The sequence below is a fragment of the Rhinolophus sinicus genome, linkage group LG14, assembly GCF_036562045.2.
Source record: "Rhinolophus sinicus isolate RSC01 linkage group LG14, ASM3656204v1, whole genome shotgun sequence".
Lineage (NCBI taxonomy): Eukaryota > Metazoa > Chordata > Mammalia > Chiroptera > Rhinolophidae > Rhinolophus > Rhinolophus sinicus.
The window spans coordinates 53,360,835-53,377,527 of record NC_133763.1 but is presented as its reverse complement, the minus strand read 5'-3'; the positions used below and the strand labels follow the sequence as shown (position 1 = coordinate 53,377,527).

General features: G+C 54.9%; 1 protein-coding gene across 5 annotated transcripts in view; it reads left to right on the top strand.

Moving 5' to 3' along the window:
• KCNN3 (potassium calcium-activated channel subfamily N member 3) overlaps positions 1–16,693 on the top strand; it is a 169,457-nt gene that overhangs the window by 20,137 nt on the left and 132,627 nt on the right. For 2 of the 5 annotated variants that reach the window (XM_074318659.1, XM_074318660.1), the window contains exon 2: positions 1,806–1,967. The exons of 1 other annotated variant lie outside the window; for it this stretch is intronic. In XM_074318659.1, coding sequence (XP_074174760.1) covers positions 1,965–1,967 — 3 coding nt within the window. In that variant the 5' untranslated portion in view covers positions 1,806–1,964. Of the gene's footprint in view, positions 1–1,805; positions 1,968–12,105; positions 13,404–16,693 lie in introns of those variants that run through there. 2 more of the 5 variants (XM_019711845.2, XM_019711844.2) reach the window with 1 other exon arrangement.

Sequence of the window (16,693 nt, the reverse complement as noted above, 5' to 3'; positions counted from 1 at the left end):
ACTGACAAAGGGGTGGCGTGGGGCGTCAGACGGCACCAGCTTTGTTGCTCTGCGCTGAAACGCATCACGGGCAAGTCGCTTAACCTCTCTGAGCAGAAGTTTCCTCGGCTCAGAATGAGTATTGAGTAGCACCCAAACGCTCAATCATTGTCACTTCTCTTCTCCCCGGATATGTTTCTCTTCCAGCTATTTTTAAAGGGCCCAAGAGGTGCCAGGTGCAGAGAGTTATTTAATGACATTTCATACCGGGGAGAATTTGATACAGAGACCATTCGGAGTCCTTTCCCCACAGTCGATCCAAGTACAAATCACGTCTCTAATGCCAGCAACAGGATTGAGGGGGAGGCAAATACACTCAATTCTCAATTCTCCATGGTGATGAGGGACATGGATAAGCGAAAACAGCAGATAAACCCTGAACTTGCTTTGAGTCACTGACTTCCACCCCCTCCCCCATCACCACTTTCCGGGTGCAGCTGACAACCCGTCACACAGATGCACGTCTCTCCTCGTCTGCTTCTAGTGCATCACTTGGCAAAGCTGCGTCAAAATGGCCAAGGCCAAGTTGACGGAGGAGAATGGCCAAGGCAAAGTGAGGAGAGAAGGAAACGAACATTTCCTGAGCACCTACCACACGGCAGCCCTGTGCTAAGCACGTCACATCCCTTACTTCAGGGGGAGACCAGATCTTTCCAGTTAGAACCCGTCTAGCCCGAGGGAGGAGATACTGGCTGCTTGCTTGTCTCTGGCAATCTATTCTTCTAGAAAACTCCTGCCTTGGTACTGACAACACACACATCAATTTTGTGCCGCCTCAGACCCCGGGTTCAGGTCTCTCAGGCTCTCTTGTCTTTTCTCTTCTGCACAGAAGTTCCATCAGCCGAGCTCCCTGGGCCTCAGAGCGCTGGGCAACGTAAACCTTCTCCGTTAGGTGGGTGGAGTTCATAGCTTGATCTTTCTTGGGCGATCAGAGTCAAGGCTGATAGCACGGGAAGCAGCTATAATAAGACATAGGGGGCTGCCAGATTCGGCTCTCTTCCCATTTTCTTTTTTTCCCCTTCTCTGGCCCTCCTGGCTATTTCAGAAACTTCTCTAAAGAAAGTGGCGAGAAGGAAGTAGGAAGCCACTAGCCTTTCTTACCCTCTGGGGCTCATATTAGCCAGTTCCTGGGGCCACCAGGAGGCTTAATCACTGGGTTTGCAGGAGGAAAAAAGTATTGTGCTAAGAAAAGAGGATTAGCGCTCACCAGGCCGCCCAGAGTCTCACACAATGGCCCACAGGGATTGCTGGAGCCATAGTTTGTCATAAAGTCAACTCTGGGAACACAATTTCGGAAACAATCAAGGAGGCAAAGTTTCCTAAATTGCAGGGAAAACCCCCCGGTTAGAATAATGGCTTATTTTGGGCACATTTGCTTTTGGAGATGTGCAGCCTCTTCCCATCCGCAGTCTGATGTGTGACTTTCAAACACCAGGTGGGAAAATTGCCAAGACAAGGGTGCTGGGCCTTTGAGTCTGAAACTCAGTTATTTAATCTTGGGCACGTCCCCAGGCCTCTCTGGGTCCCAGTTTCTCTCTGTCAAATGGGGGCGACAAGAACCGCCTTCCGGAGTGTCACAGGGTTAGTGGGAAGCAGCGGCACGATGCCCGGAGCTTGGTAGGTGTCCTAAACCTGTTGAGTGAATCTGGTTCGGAACTAGAGTCCAGGCCTGGTTGGGGCGGTGGAGGGAGCGTCCTTCTCCACATCCAATGACAGGCAGCCTGGAAGTCTAGAATAAAATGATCTCTCTTCTCGTGACCCTCCAGAGACTTTCCTGCGCTCATGAGCGGGAAGAGACGTTCCGGTGGTAGAGGGCAGAGGGCAGGTCCTGAAGGGCTACGGTGGTGGCCCCACCTGGCGGCGTGGAGGTCCAATGCCCATCAAGCTGCTGCTCACGGCACTGGCCCGGATGGAGCTCTCCCCGCATGGTCAGTGTCTCTCCTTTACTAGAGAAGCTTGCCAGAGGCTCGGGAGTGGGAAGGGGGCGTTCCAGGCGGGGCTGTGGCTCTGCCCAACGGGGATTTCTTCGCTGCAATAGATGTCAGGCCAGCAGTGGCCTGGACCCTCCTGTGTAGCCCAGCAGGCCCTCAGCTTTCTGGCCCCGACGTTTGCGGTAAGGACTTTCTTGGAGCGCGCCCTTGGTCCAGGATGGGTAGTGACGGCGGTTTTCCTGAGGTGTGGGTTGGCGTTCCACCTGTTACAAAGTCGGTGTTGGAGGGAGCGTAGCTGACTGCCCTGCACCCACTTCCTAGGGTGATTTTGTGACCCTCATTTCAAGGGAAGCCCTGGAGTTTCCATGACAGGGTCTGGGGGAGGAACAACTTTCTATTCGCTTCATTGTATTTAATGGCAGAAATTTTAAAATGAGGGCAATACTGGTCAATGTGGGGATTTGATCCCCTCCCCCACCTCTCTTTCTCAATTTCTTTACATGTATGTATGCATGTATACACATGTGTGTGTGTCTACCTACATCTATGTCTATCTCAAGGGATGGAGATGGGCTTCCCTGTCCAGTCACACTCTTCCTCCAGGATTAGTGCACGTGGGGTCGGGTTTTGTGTGGTGTGGTCATGGCAGAGCAAAGCTAACTGTGCCCTCTGCCTGGCTGCGCTGAGACAGGCACAGCCTCCAGGTCACCCTGGCCACCAAGAATACGCTCAGTGACCTGTAGGGCCCAACATTCTCTCCTGTAGGCCCTCTATTTATTTATTTTTTTAAAGATTTTATTGGGGAAGGGGAACAGGACTTTATTGGGGAACAGTGTGTACTTCCAGGCCTTTTTTTTTTTTCCCAAGTCAAATTGTCCTTTCAAGCTTAGTTGTGGAGGGTGCCGTTCAGCTTCAAGTTATTGTCCTTTCAGTCTTAGTTGTGGAGGGCACAGCTCAGCTCAAGGTTCAATTGCCGTTGCTAGTTGCAGGGGGCGCAGCCCACCATCCCTTGCGGGAGTCGAACCGGCAACCTTGTGGTTGAGAGGACATGCTCCAACCAACAACTGAGCCATCCGGGAGCTCAGCGGCAGCTCAGCTCAAGGTGCCATATTCAATTTTAGTTGCAGGGGGCGCTGCCCACCATCCCTTGTGGGACTCGAGGAATCGAACTGGCAACCTTGTGGTTGAGAGCCCACTGGCCCATGTGGGAATCGAACCGGCAGCCTTCGGAGTTAGGAGCACGGAGCTCCAACCGCCTGAGCCACTGGGCCGGCCCCTAGGCCCACTCTTTAAAGTGGCCACTGGGGGCTCTGGAGTGTCCTTCAAAGAAGTGTGTGGTCTTTGGCTGAAAACAGGAAGGAGGTTTCACACTGGACCTTGCTGTCCTGTTGGACCTGAGTCCACGGCTATGTGGAGTCTTGTGGTCTTGGTGACTTGGTCTGATATGTAGCTGGGAAGCTAGGGACATGTGTAAAGGTGACAATATTCTGATTTCCCGGTGGAGGGCCCAGTGGTGGGGAAAAAGCTCTGGTCCCATGGTGGGGACACACATAGCAGTGACAGTGTCCTGGTCCCTTGGAGGGGATGTTCATGGAAGTGATATGATTTGGTCCTCATGAAAGGGTCAGGCTTAGAGGGGAGTGTTCTCTGGTCACATGGTGGGAGCCTCATGGCGGGGGTGGGGGGAGCATACTCTGTTTTCATGTTGGGGACACTAGTACTGGTCATAATGCTCTGATCTGGTGAGGATAAATGAGGGGGACTGTGTGGCAGTGAGGAGTTGGGGTGCGCCCACCCACAGGGCAGCAGAGTGGTCAGGAGCCCAGCTCAGTAAAGCTCCTGGACGCATGGTTGTTCTTATATAAGGTTGTTCTTATATAGAAGCAAAAGGGCCATCCAGGTCGTTTCTGCGGGCAGGGCTCATGCACACCGCTGTGGGGCCGCCCCTCTCCCGTCCTCCCTGCATCCTGCCCAAGAGACACTGGCCACAGTGCTTAAGTGTCCAGTGTGACAGGGAACCTGTTAAGACACGATTGCTTTTCTAATTCTGGCTTAATCGACATTGGTTTTGTCAGTCTACCTACATAGGTCAAGCTCGTTACTTCCAATTTTGGGTGATTTCCATCTTGTCCCTCTCTCCTTCCCCTTCCCCCATCTACATAATCACCGCGCTCTTCCGGCCGCCCTTACCTTCTGCGAGGCATCCTGCATCCTGCTGCCTCCGAGGCTTGGCAATTAGAGACTCTGATTCCAGCAGGGAGGGCGGCTACGGATTATTACCAAGGAGGGAGAGCCCTGTGCAGTGTCCATAGCAACCCTCCAGCTTTCACCTTTACGGGAGAGAAGGAAGCCGAAGAAAGACGGGAGGCGAGCGAGATGCCTGCCCTTTTGCATTATTCACATCAAAGTGCTGGGCACCAAGGGCCTTTGCTGCTGACTGCCTGTGGATGTGGCACAGAAGAGGGTTTGTGTCTCATTTAGCTGCAGCCACGTGGAGTGGCGATGAAGCTGGGAGCGTCGGTTTGGGATGGACACAGTGAGACAGCAGGAGGGAGAGGATGTGGTGAGCTGTCCTGCTAGATATCCAGCAGCAACTGAGAGATGATAGGTCCCCTGAAAGGGGCCCAGCCAGGGGGCCCTGGTTCCGGTGCCAGCTTTGTCCTTAACTCACGTGGGAGCTTAGTCACGTCACCTGCCATCTTTGGGAGAGCTTCCCTTGTTCAGAAGGATGGGACCTAATGGCATGTCTGTGGTTCCTTCCAGCCCTCTCATTCAAGAATATGCTGCCTCACCTAGGACAGATGATGGGGGTAATATCTTCCTTCCCAATGGGGGAAATATTCAAGGAACCTGCCAAATAGGACATACCTTTGCAAAATGTTCACCAAGGTGAGTCCCGGCACTAGATGCAGTCCCTGGGCCTCCAGGGAAAGTTAAGGCTGGGTGCAGGCTCTGTTTGCGAGGTCCGTGGGCACCTCCCCACGTGCCTGCAGTGCATGCTATGTGCACGTTCCACCAGCAGAGGCCGCCACAGTCCTCACAAACCTGCCACGGGTTGCTGCCCCAGGTAGCTGAGCGGTGGGCACACATCAGCCCGCTGGGGCCTCCATCTCAGAGCTGCAGCTGGGCTGGCGACTTCCTGCTGGGGCTGCCACTGGCCAGCTGCAGTCAGGGAAGGGCCGGCAGTGCCGGCTGGCTCAGAGAGCTTGGGCCCAAGTCACCAGCCAGGCCCTGGGTATATGTTGATCTCTTGCCACCCGCACTGTCTCTCAGAGGGTGGGTCACCGGGGCCACAGAGAGCTCCCTGCCTCTTTCCGCGCCAGGCGCCAAGGCTGCCCTGCTTCTGAGCCCTCCCTTGGGCAGCTCAGATGCCTGCTCTGGGTTTGGGGAACTGTTAGAGGTCGGTTTCTTTTTTCTGACTGGGGCCAGGAAGCTGATTTATTCAGTAAATCTGAATTGAGAGCATGGTCTGTGCCAGGCACTGTTTTAAGCACTAGGGATTGAGCTGTGAACAAACCAGAAAAAACTCCTGCCTGCATGAAGCTGAGTCTCTTGTGGGGGGGGCAGAGTGTTGTCATCTACACAGCAGTGTGGGGCTGGGAGTAGACACACCTCTGACCAATGAGCCGGTGATGGGCTCTCTCCACCAACTCAGTCCTGGGCACACAGGCCTTTGGACCCACCCAGACACAAGGAATGAGCCTCAGATGCTGGGCCCTGGCCAAGCAGGGGCCTACAGGGCCCTCCCTCAGCCACCAAGGTCCCTCAAGCTCTTTGCACTTGCCCAGTCCATGTGGGCAGCACTATAGTTTATATCCGCTTCTTGCGAGCCTGGCAGGAGAGCATGGTGACAGAATGTTGGCACCCTTTCCGTGTTGGTGCCCATTTCCCATGCCTTCTTTTCAGTTGTGGTATTGGCACCTTTCATTGAACCCTTGACCCCTCAAATAAATAAACGTTCCCATCTAGATGACTCATCTGGCCAGAACAGCAAAAGCCATGGGGAAAGGGGTCATGAGAAGCATTTAGAAATGTGTCTTGATTTTTACAAACCGGCCTGAATGGGCCCAGTTTATAGGCTCAGAGCCCTACAACTTGCTCGCGTGGTCACTGGAAGGAAAATGGCAGCTCCAAACCAGAGGGGCCGAGCTCCCAGCCCAAGGCTCCCCCGCACCCCTGCCTGGCCGCTCCACTAATCTCTCTGTGTCCAGGACCAGCCGTGCCTGCCACAGAGTTTTCGGAGTAGAATTGTCCCCCTTCTTCCAGATAGGTTTCCATGGGGCTGTTCTTCTGAAACCTTCTCCCACTCCTTTTGCCAGAGGGCGTTTTATGGAGACCTTGGAACAGGGGTGGAGGGCGGGAGCAGACTTTCTCTGGAAGGGGAAGAAGCCCAGTGGCGGTGGCTGAGTGGAGAGGGTGACCTGCGGGTACACAGACCTGATTGGCTCATGGCGTGGCCTCTTAACCTCCTCTGAGAACAAGAGCAAGCCAGTGACTCTGGAACGGAACTCAGTTTCCTCATCTGTAGAATGGGAGTTCTAACCTTAGTGTACTGGCTTGTTGGAACCACACACACACACAGAGCAGGCCATCAGTGCCTGTGCCGGGGCTTGGGGTGGCGGGCTGTATGTCCCCTTTATAGAGAGACCCAGATAAGGCGCAAGAGACTTGACCCCTAGAGGTGGCTAACAGTTGCTGGTGTGTGGCCTGGGGGCAGGTGGGATGTACTGTAGTCCTGTCTCACTCTTTCTGTCGTGGCTTGGGGAAGAGTGGGTGGGCTTTAGTTATGAGAGGCTTCACCCCCAGGTCTGGACATTCAGGGGCCCAGACAAAAGAAGCGTGGACAGTGGACCTACACTTCCCCATTGGCACTCCCGTAGCCGTGCCATCAGGGCCAAACAATGTGTCCGGGTGTGGGCGCCCTAACTCTCACTCACACATAAACTCACTCGCTCACTGACTGATTCCATGCACGGTTTGGGTGCGGGGTGAGGCACAGTGTTATGTGCATGTGTGCTTCACGATTTACACCATAAACTGTCACCAAAGAGCTTATGGTGTAAATTCAAAGCAGGGGAGAAAGACGTGCCCACAGACAGCTCCAGTACGAGACAAGAGGTGAGAAGCGTCCCCAGAGAGCTACAAGTGCGGAGGGGATTCAAAGAGGGAGATGAGGTCAAATTGGGGGAAGGAGCAGAGGATGGAGTTGCTTTGGACACAGAGCGAAGGGTGGAATGGTGTTCCAGGAAGCACAGATGGGAAAGAGCATGAATCGGTGGGTCAGACAGATCCAGGTTCAAATCTACCGCTAATTGGTGACCTTGAGCACATCACTTAAACCTTTCTAAGTGTCAGTTTATTGGGGTGAGAGTGTAAGAGCTGAGGGAAGTGAGCCTTCCTGGCCTGTCTTCCAGAGCCACCGGGAGGTACACATGGAGCATTTTCTGTGAAAGCAGTTGGAAAACTATGCAAACACAGGGCTTGCTTTGATTATTAAAGCATTAATTGATCCAGTAACAAAACTTCTAGGTAAGAACATGATAATGACCGAAACTGGATGAGTAATGAGCTCTTCAGCCCGGCGCTCTCTCTGACCCACCCACCCAGTGTCTGAGGGGCGTGTGTGGTTGAACTTTGTGACACTGTCTATCCCTGGAAGGTTAAGGATAGTCCATGGACACCACTCATTTTTCTAAAAAACCACTATTATCTGTCATTGTATCTAAACACCATCTATCCATCCATCCATCCATCCATCCATGCATCCATCCATCCATTTATCCATCTAAAAAACCCTTAATATGTATTTCCATGACCAGGCACCCTGCTCTGTGTCGAGGATACAGAAAAAAATTAGCCCTTTCCTCTGTGCTCTAGGAGTTTATAGCCTAGTGGGAAAGACAAACATATAAACCACAAAAAAACTACTTTTCATAAACCTATTTTTCAGTCAATTCTACCTTTTGAGGGTAACAAGTTTCACAGATCACAGATTATGGGATTTTAAAGCTGAGTGACCTTAGGAACCATCTCGCTCACTCCCTTTACTGATGGGGAAATTGTGGTTATTATTTGTTGTGGAAAGTAGTACTGCTTCCTCTTGTTTGCCTCCAAATGACCTCTCCCGGGTTTCAAGTTCAGTTCAGTTCAGTTCATCTTTCTTAAGCATTTATCAGATGCCAGGCTCTGTGCAGGAGCGACAGATCACACATGGACGAGACCTCACAGTCTGGGGAAAAGGTCACACAGCGATAACAGCTGTACTACTTAATAAAAGACACGTTTGGAGGTGGGTACCAGGTACTGAAAATCTAGAAGGGCGCCTGATCGGGCCTGGGGGCCTTGGGGGAGGCTGCCCAGGAAGAAACCTGTGAGCCCTATCTCCAAGGGCTAAAAAAAAATGTAGGGGAAGGGCACGCCAGGGAAAAGGAACAGCACGAGCGAAGACGTGGAGGTGTGAGGTGGCATGGGGTATCAGCAGAACTCTAAGAAGCTGGTGTTCCTGGAGCTCACAGAGGGAAGTGGTGAGGAGTGAGCAGGGAAAGGAGGCCAGGGGCAAGCAGCAGCACACTTGATCTGGAGCTGGTCTGGCCAAAGGCCACCTTTACCTCACTTGGTGTGCTGAGCGTGTCCTTGTTCACCGTCCCTATACTCTCTGAGCTAAGAAACTCCACTGCACCCCCGTTATAGACTGAAGAGGCCTGATATGTGTGAAGGGAGAGCCCATCTTTCAAGGTGTGGCTCAAGGCCCACCCCCTCCATGAAGCCTCCCTTGACTACCCTCTGCCTTCAATGAACTCTGTTGTCTAGCCCACACTCTGGGATCTCTGTTGAGGTTCTTTATCATCCAGTGTGAGTACAGCTTGTCTCTACAGCAAGATCATACAGCTCCTGAAGGCTGGCTATACGAGTCACATGGCAATGTTTAAGAAAGACCAGTCAGATGGAGTCCTATTGATTTGCGTTTCAGGAAAGTGCTTGGGGGTTGGACAGACCCAGGCTTGATTCCAGCTATGCCACTAATTACTAGTCACTAACTGTGGGCAAGTTTTTAAATCTGTCTAAAGCCTCAGTTTCCTCATCTATAAAAGGGGTGACGACCCCGACACGTGGGTGGTTTTGAAGACATGTTTTTAGCTGGGGGTTGGGGGAGCGTTGGGGCTTCCCAACAGTGAGGACTGGACCTGCAGCAATGGTGGCAGAGGCCTGAGAGCCGTGGGTCTGTGGGGCCGGATGGAAAACCCTACATGATCAGGCCCTGCGGCCGAGTGGCTCCTAGCTGATTCACTCCCTGGAGCTAAGGACGTTGAAGTCCTGAGAGGTTAAGCAATGGGCCCAAGGTCACACAGCAAGCCCATGCAGTGCCATGCCGAAGCTTGGCTGGTGAGAGGGAGGGAGGAGAGGAAGGACCTGGCAATGGTTAGAGCAGGGTGGAGTGCACATTTCGTATATAACAATATGGGATAAGAGGCAGAAGTGTGCTGCTAAATATTTAACAGCCAGTAAGTGTTTAAGAATTGGCTCGCCAGGAAAAGTCAGCCCAGCTAAGCAATGCTTGCCAGTTCCTGTGGTGTAAATCCTCCCACCATCACCGATCTCATGCGATCACTGTGACATCACTGGATGTGGGGTTGGGAAGAGATATACACAGCTGGCTTTTCTAAGCCAGTACCAGCCAGCTCCAGCTCCAGTGCACCACCGAGGGCTTCAGGGCCGCCATGGATGGGCCAGTGGGACAGCCCACGCACACTGCCTTGCATCTAACCCTCCCAAACCCCGTGAGGTGGGGACACTTACTGCTCCCACTGAATAGAGTGGGGAGCTGAGGATCCGGCCTGTGGTTACACAGCCATCACGTGGCAGAGGCCACAGCCTGGGAGTCCGACTCTCGAGCCCGAGCTCTAACCATGACACTGTCGTCTTCCCATTCCAGGGGGCGGCTGCGTCGAGGGGTGCAAGCTGCTTCAGTGGCATGAGAGAGGAATGTCCGCTAGAGCTTTGGCTTTGGTCCCCTCCCCCTGCCCCCGTGTTGCTCATCCCCTTCCATGACAGCAGGACTGACTCTAACAGTCCCTGTTGCGATCCAGCTGGCACAGCCAGGAGAACTGGAGACAGGGCCAGCCGAGGCAGAGGCAGGTCACGGTGGTGGAGTGGGCACAGAGACGCCCAGGCCCGGAGTCTGTCACGGCCCAGATGCTGTCCCGGCCCTTAGAACCGACACCACAGCATGTGATGGCTACTAACAACACAGCAACCATTGTTCATTAGGAAATCATGAAGCCTATGGAACATTGAACCAAACAGGTGGCTCTGTTTGGGGATGGAAGGACACCAAGAAGACGGAAGGGTAGGGGAGGGAAGGCAGGGCATGCCGGAGGGGGTGTATGTGTGTGTGGGGTGCTGGAGGGCCTGCATGGTTGTGGGAGAACACATGGGACTCGAGGCTTGTGTCTGAGCCCAGCGTTGTGACTTGTAGTGGTGGGGAAGGGAGGAGAGGGGATGGCCGTGCTGTTGATAACAGTAACAATAATCAAGGTGTGAGTGATTGCAATTATTCTGGCTTCTGGGGTTGTGATACTTCTTAACTCTCCATCATCAAGGCCAATAGGGCATTGGAGAGGTGAGAACTGTATACAGAGGGCTCATTGGACGGGAACTCTGCCCCTCCCTGACCTGGCCACTTGCTGCTCACCATTTAGGAGAGCTGCTTTAGAAGCTCACTGAGTGTGTGCACGTATGCGTGCGTGTCTGTATGTGGGGGCCAGTGCATGTTTGAGGGCCAGTGTGTACACACATATGTGCATGCGTGCATGTGTGTTTGTGTGTGTGTGTATACACATGGCTGTCCTACTCTTTCCCCTTCCTATCCAGGGAGCAGCTGGACCGAGGCCAAGGGGTGATGGAAGAGCAGGAGCCAGGCAGAAAGGTGCCTCCCTCTTAACATGTTGCGTACGGATCACGAGAATCTTCATGAGGGATTTAAACCCCACCGTATGCGTGTTAAAACCCCTGGTGTGTCTGGGGAATCCTATAATGGTCTCTTCCTCACTGATCCCTAAGTCTGTTGCCGTTAGAAATGGAAATGAATTCAGCTCTGGTCCCATCTCTTTGGAACTCCTTTTGCACACAGTGGGAGCCTAATAAATTCTTGATGATGGTTTTGAACCTGGGAAGCCAGCAGCTGTTCCCAGCTCTGACTCTCAGAGCCCATGGGGCAGATCAGGAGGGGAATGACCATGGGGGGGTCTTCAGTCTTCCTGCCAGACCCTCTGGTGACTCCATGCCCAGCTGGAGCCACGGTCTACTTCCCACATCCTGCTTTGGGAAGCCGGTGCCTCCTCCACAGCGTCTCTCTGGCTCTTTCCCACCCATCGTTTGAGCAACATTTATGGAGCAACCACTGTGGTGTGTGTCACCATGGAAAGGCACCCTGGGAGACAACACAGGAGCCGTGGGGTCAGACTCACCTGGGTTCGAGTCCTAGCACCTTTAATTACAAACTGGGTGACATCTGGCAAGTTACTTCTCTGTGTTTGAGCGATTTTTGTTTTTCACAGTTGCATCTGTTAAAGAAGAATGATGATGTCATTTCCATAGGGTTGATGTGAGGGTTAGAAATGAGAGAGACGCCTGCACACACATTGCATTGCAGGTGTTCAGTAAGTGAGCTTATCCACCTGGAGTCAGGAGGACGTGGATCCCCTCTGCTTCTGTGACCTTGGCGTTGTCACTCAACATCTCTGCGCATCAGTTTGGGAACACATGCCCACCTCCTTGGGTGTTTGGAGGATGTGACTGGATAATATGCGTGAAACAACCTATGGTAGACCCTGGCCATCACTAACTTTGTCTTCGCTGCTTCCTGCTCCCTCATCAGGGTGCACAGCTCCCCTCCTTAGAAGGTCCTCTGCTCCTCCTCCGCACCGCCCGCGTGCTTGCACGTCCCTTAGCGACGTGGGCTCCTGGGTTTTTACCTGTCGGAGGACAGAGGGCAGCTGCTCAGCTCGCGGGTGGGGAGCGGAAACTACAGTTCCCAGCCCTCCCCGCGCCGCCGCTGGGCTGGGAGCTGAGGGCGGCAGGCCCCTCCTCCGGGGAGGAGCCTATAAGGGGGCGTGGTTAGGAGGTGGTGGGAGGGTTCAGCCAAGCCAATGAGACCAGCTGCTAATAAGTGGGCTGGGCTTACAATATAACAGCGGCAGGAGGAGGAGAGCAAAGCTATTAAGCCGGCGAGGAGTGAAGCTGAGCCTGGCCTCGCGCGTTCCTAGAGGACCACCTCCCGAGCTAGAGTTCCTTCTCCCCTCTTCCTCAGCTTTCTCCAAGCTCCCCTCCTGCCCTCTCTCCCTGCCCAGTACAATGCATTCTTGACTGGCAGCGTCCGGACTCCAGGCAACCCCAGAGAGCCGAAGCAAGCCACAGAGAGGACTGGAGCCAAGACACTCTGGTGGGGAGCTTGGATGCCTGGCTCTCTTTGAGGACATCTCTGGAGCGAGGGTGGCTTTGGGGTGGGGGGTTGTGCTACAGGGAATCCAGCCAGGCCCCAAGATGGACACTTCCGGGCACTTCCATGACTCGGGGGTGGGGGACCTGGATGAAGACCCCAAGTGCCCCTGTCCGTCCTCCGGGGACGAGCAGCAACAGCAGCAGCAGCAGCCTCCAGCGCCACCAGCGCCACCAGCAGCCCCTCAGCAGCCCCCGGGACCCCTGTTGCAGCCTCAGCCTCCGCAGCCTCCGCAGCAGCCGCCGCAGCATCCCCTGTCTCAGCTCGCCCAACTCCAGAGCCAGCCCGTGCACCCCGGCCTGCTGCACTCCTCTCCCACCGCGTTCAGGGCCCCCCCTTTGTCCAACTCCACCGCCATCCTCCACCCTTCCTCCCGGCAAGGCAGCCAGCTCAATCTCAGTGACCACTTGCTTGGCCACTCTCCAAGTTCCACAGCCACAAGTGGGCCTGGTGCAGGCGGCCGGCACCGGCAGGCCAGCCCCCTGGTGCACCGGCGGGACAGCAACCCGTTCACGGAGATCGCCATGAGCTCCTGCAAGTACAGCGGCGGGGTCATGAAGCCCCTCAGCCGCCTCAGCGCTTCCCGGAGGAACCTCATTGAAGCTGAGCCCGAGGGCCAAGCCCTCCAGCTCTTCAGCCCCAGCAACCCCCCCGAGATCATCATCTCCTCCCGGGAGGACAACCATGCCCACCAGACCCTGCTCCGTCACCCCAACGCCACCCACAACCACCAGCACGCCGGCACCACCCCCAGCAGCACCACCTTCCCCAAAGCCAACAAGCGGAAAAACCAGAACATTGGCTATAAGCTGGGACACAGGAGGGCCCTGTTTGAAAAGAGAAAGCGCCTGAGTGATTATGCTCTGATTTTTGGGATGTTTGGAATTGTTGTTATGGTGATAGAGACCGAGCTCTCTTGGGGTTTGTACTCAAAGGTAGGGGCTGCGGTTTCTCTTTATACATTGAACAAAAGGAGTATGTAGGGAGAGAGAGAGAGAGAGAGAGAGAGAGAGAGAGGTGGGGGAAAGAGAGATTGGGTGAGAGACTGGTGGTGGTGGTGGTGGTGGGAGAGGCGGTTGCTCAGTTATATTGAGCACTAACTTACGTGGTTTTCCTTCTGAATCCCGGGGGAATTCATTCCTTGCTTTCTTGGTGGGGGGACACCCCCATACACTGTGCCTAATTTGCAGACTGTTAGGGAGGATTAAAGAATCCCTTTGGAGGAATCATTTCTCCTCCTGGCTCACTCGTCCTAAAGCATAACCCAGCAGCCTAACGCACCAATTAATTACACTGTGCCTTGATGTGCTTGCCAGTTCCTGTGACTTCCCCTCCTCCCCTGCCGGCTCCACTCCATTTTCCCGAGGATAAAAAAGAAATAAATGCCTGGGGGGGAGGGGGGTGTCGGGATTCCATGCCAGTCCCTTCTCTCTCGGTCTGCTCCCTCTCTCCCCAAGTTTCTGTTTCCTTCCTCGTCCCTGGGAGACTTAAGGCAAAATCAAAGAGCAGCGGTGACCTGAGTCTCCTGGGGGTGTGGGGTAGGAATACAGGCAGAGGAAACCAGCGGTCCTTTCCCTCAGGAGAGAGGACTCGGAATAAACCTGCTGCTGCCTCGTAAACATCCCCTGACAAAAATGGCTACAGGTGTTCCCCGGGCAGAGCAGATGGGCGCCGCCTTGGCACCAGGCGTGGGGAGAGTCTCTCCTTCGGATGGGATGACAGGGCTTCCCGGGCGGTCCCGAGAGCCCGCGCCGGGCTCGGCCCCGGTTCTTCCCTCCCACCACGGCTCCTTCTCTCTGGATAAATAAGGCTGAGCGTGTGTGCGAGTGTGTGAGTGCGCGCCCATGGTGCCCGGCGGCATGGCTTCCGCGGGGGGAGCTGGCCCCAGTACTCCAGCCTCAGGCCAGCCCTGGGTGAAGGAGGGGGTTCCCTCCCAGAGGGGCTTGGGAATCGCGTCCTCTCGTCCTCCAAGGCGGTGGGGAGTGAGGAAGGTGCGTTTCTGGCCATGCTCTGCCTGCTGTGGGTTGGAAGGCTTGGAAACCTGGGGAGTCAGGACAAGTGGGTTTTTTCCCATCTACCTCTCACCCCCAGTTTGTTGGTGTGTGTGTGTGTGTGTGTGTGTGTGTGTGTGCACACGTGCGTGCGTGTATGTGCCTGCTTGTTGCTTGCATTTCTCACTTATTTGTCATTTTGGGCAGGGGGTGGCTGAGCTGGCCGCCGGTAGCTAGGAGGGGTTCAGCTGTTGGAGGTTTCAAATAGAGCTTGTTTCAGGCTGGGCACAGCTGCTGCGAGACTGTCACATTCCTTGTTGAAATCCAGCCGCTAAAACCTAGGAGGTGCTGATCAGATTTCCCCCATTCCCAGCCACGAGCTCTAGCAGGGTGGGCAGACTTGGCCGCTCTGGAAACGGCTGGGGCAGACCTGTCAGACGCCTTCTTAGCCACAGCCAAGACTTCCGGGTGGAAGAGGGTCCCCCAGGAGCCTGGCTGCTCTGAGGGGCTGCCCAGCCAGCAGCTCCTGGAAGGGAAACTGCCTTCATCTAAATAGCTCAAGGCTCTGAGCCCCTCAGTGAGCAGAAGCGAGCGGGGTTTCCCCTGGAATCGCAGCTCACTTAGTCATTCCCTGTAATGAGCCTCTGAGTCTGCCTTCTCAGAACCGCCTCTCCCGCTGTGCGCTCAGGGAGAGGGGCCGCCACCCTTCGCAGGCCTGGCAGCCGCTCTGAGTATAGCCCTGACCCCCTGCAGTCACCCCCTGGGGACCAGGAGTCCTCAGTGGGGGAAACTGATGAAGGCCCGAGTGTTGGGGGTGAAGGGAAGAGGCAAGACAGCACCTGGTCTTGCAGTGACCCCTGGACAGGTCAGGGCTCTTCCTAGAGACAGCTCCCTGTGTGGGGTCGGGCTCGGCACAGTTGTCTTCACGTGGTAGGAAGGTTGCTGCTGGGCAGGAAGGGGCCGGGAGCCGTTGTCATCCTGATGGAGTGTTCGTGCAGGGGCTTCCCCAGAGCTTGAGAAAGCAGACTGGTGTGAGGGGAGGGTGACTGATCCTCTTGCTGGTGTCAGCATGGTCCCACTTGCCTCTGCTGGTGACATGGCCACTTCCTGTGCACCTGGGGTTGGCACTGGTTGTGATCAGGGCTCCCCTTAACCTGCTCACCGACTCAGCAGCCCTTCCATCTGCCCCTCTGTGCACTGAAGACTGAACCGTGTTCTCTGGGTGTGTCCTCGGTCAGGCCCTGTGGAGCCAGGCGGGGACAGGCAGCTCCCCCTCTCCTCTCCTGGAGGCAAATAGGGTCATTTTAAAGAAGCAGACCGGAGTTCGAATCCCAGCTCTGCCACTCCCAGTTGTGTGATCTTGGACGAGCCATGCAGCCTCTGCGAGCCTGTCTCCCCGGCTGTCAAGTGGGGGGAAGAGAGTTAGCTGAGCGTAAGGTACTCCATACGGGGCCTGTTGTGATTAGCGGTGATGAGGCTGATGGCAGGAAAAGAGGTGTCTTTTTCCTCTGTTATCTGACTCTGGCTCCAGAATTAGCTGGGGCCTTAACAGATTGGGAACTAAGACTTGTCGATGGAAGGAGAAGTTCTGAGAAGGGGCTGGGTCTTCTCACTGGAAACCGTCTCTCCACATGAGTCTCTCGTAGGGGAGGTGGACCCAGGGATGGGATAAGTGACAGCCTCTCTTGCAGGAGAAGTTTGTGTGTCCGGTCGGCTTCACTGACCAGTCTGGAAGCAGGAGGATGGACAGGGTAACTTCCGGTAACCCAGTCAATTGGGCTAATTCTGCATTGATGGCATTTCCCACTCAAAGGCCCCTAGGGAGAGGGACACACAAGCGATTGCAGACTACTAGCCTTGTGTCTGAGTGGCTGCTTTCTGAGATGCTCTGCTTTTGTCCACGGAGCTGTGGCCCTCCTGTTTGACTGTCTTCGGCTGCTATCTGTTACTGGGGGAGGAACTTACCATGCAGGCCTGGCTCTCTTGAGATGCAAGTGGCATGTCCCTGAGTGTATTGAAATTAGAGCAGAAGGGAGCCAGGTGAGGAGGTAAGGAATTGAGACAGAGGTCTGGCTCCCTCTTCACAGGCCGGAGGCCCTGATAGCGGAAGGAAGATGGGCTGGAGTGGGGCTCCGATAACAGCAGTTCATTCTTACGCCCAGGGCCATGAGGCCACATGGCAGAGAAGTGCCAGAGGTGGCCCTAACAGGGTCCTCATGGTTCTGGGCGACCCC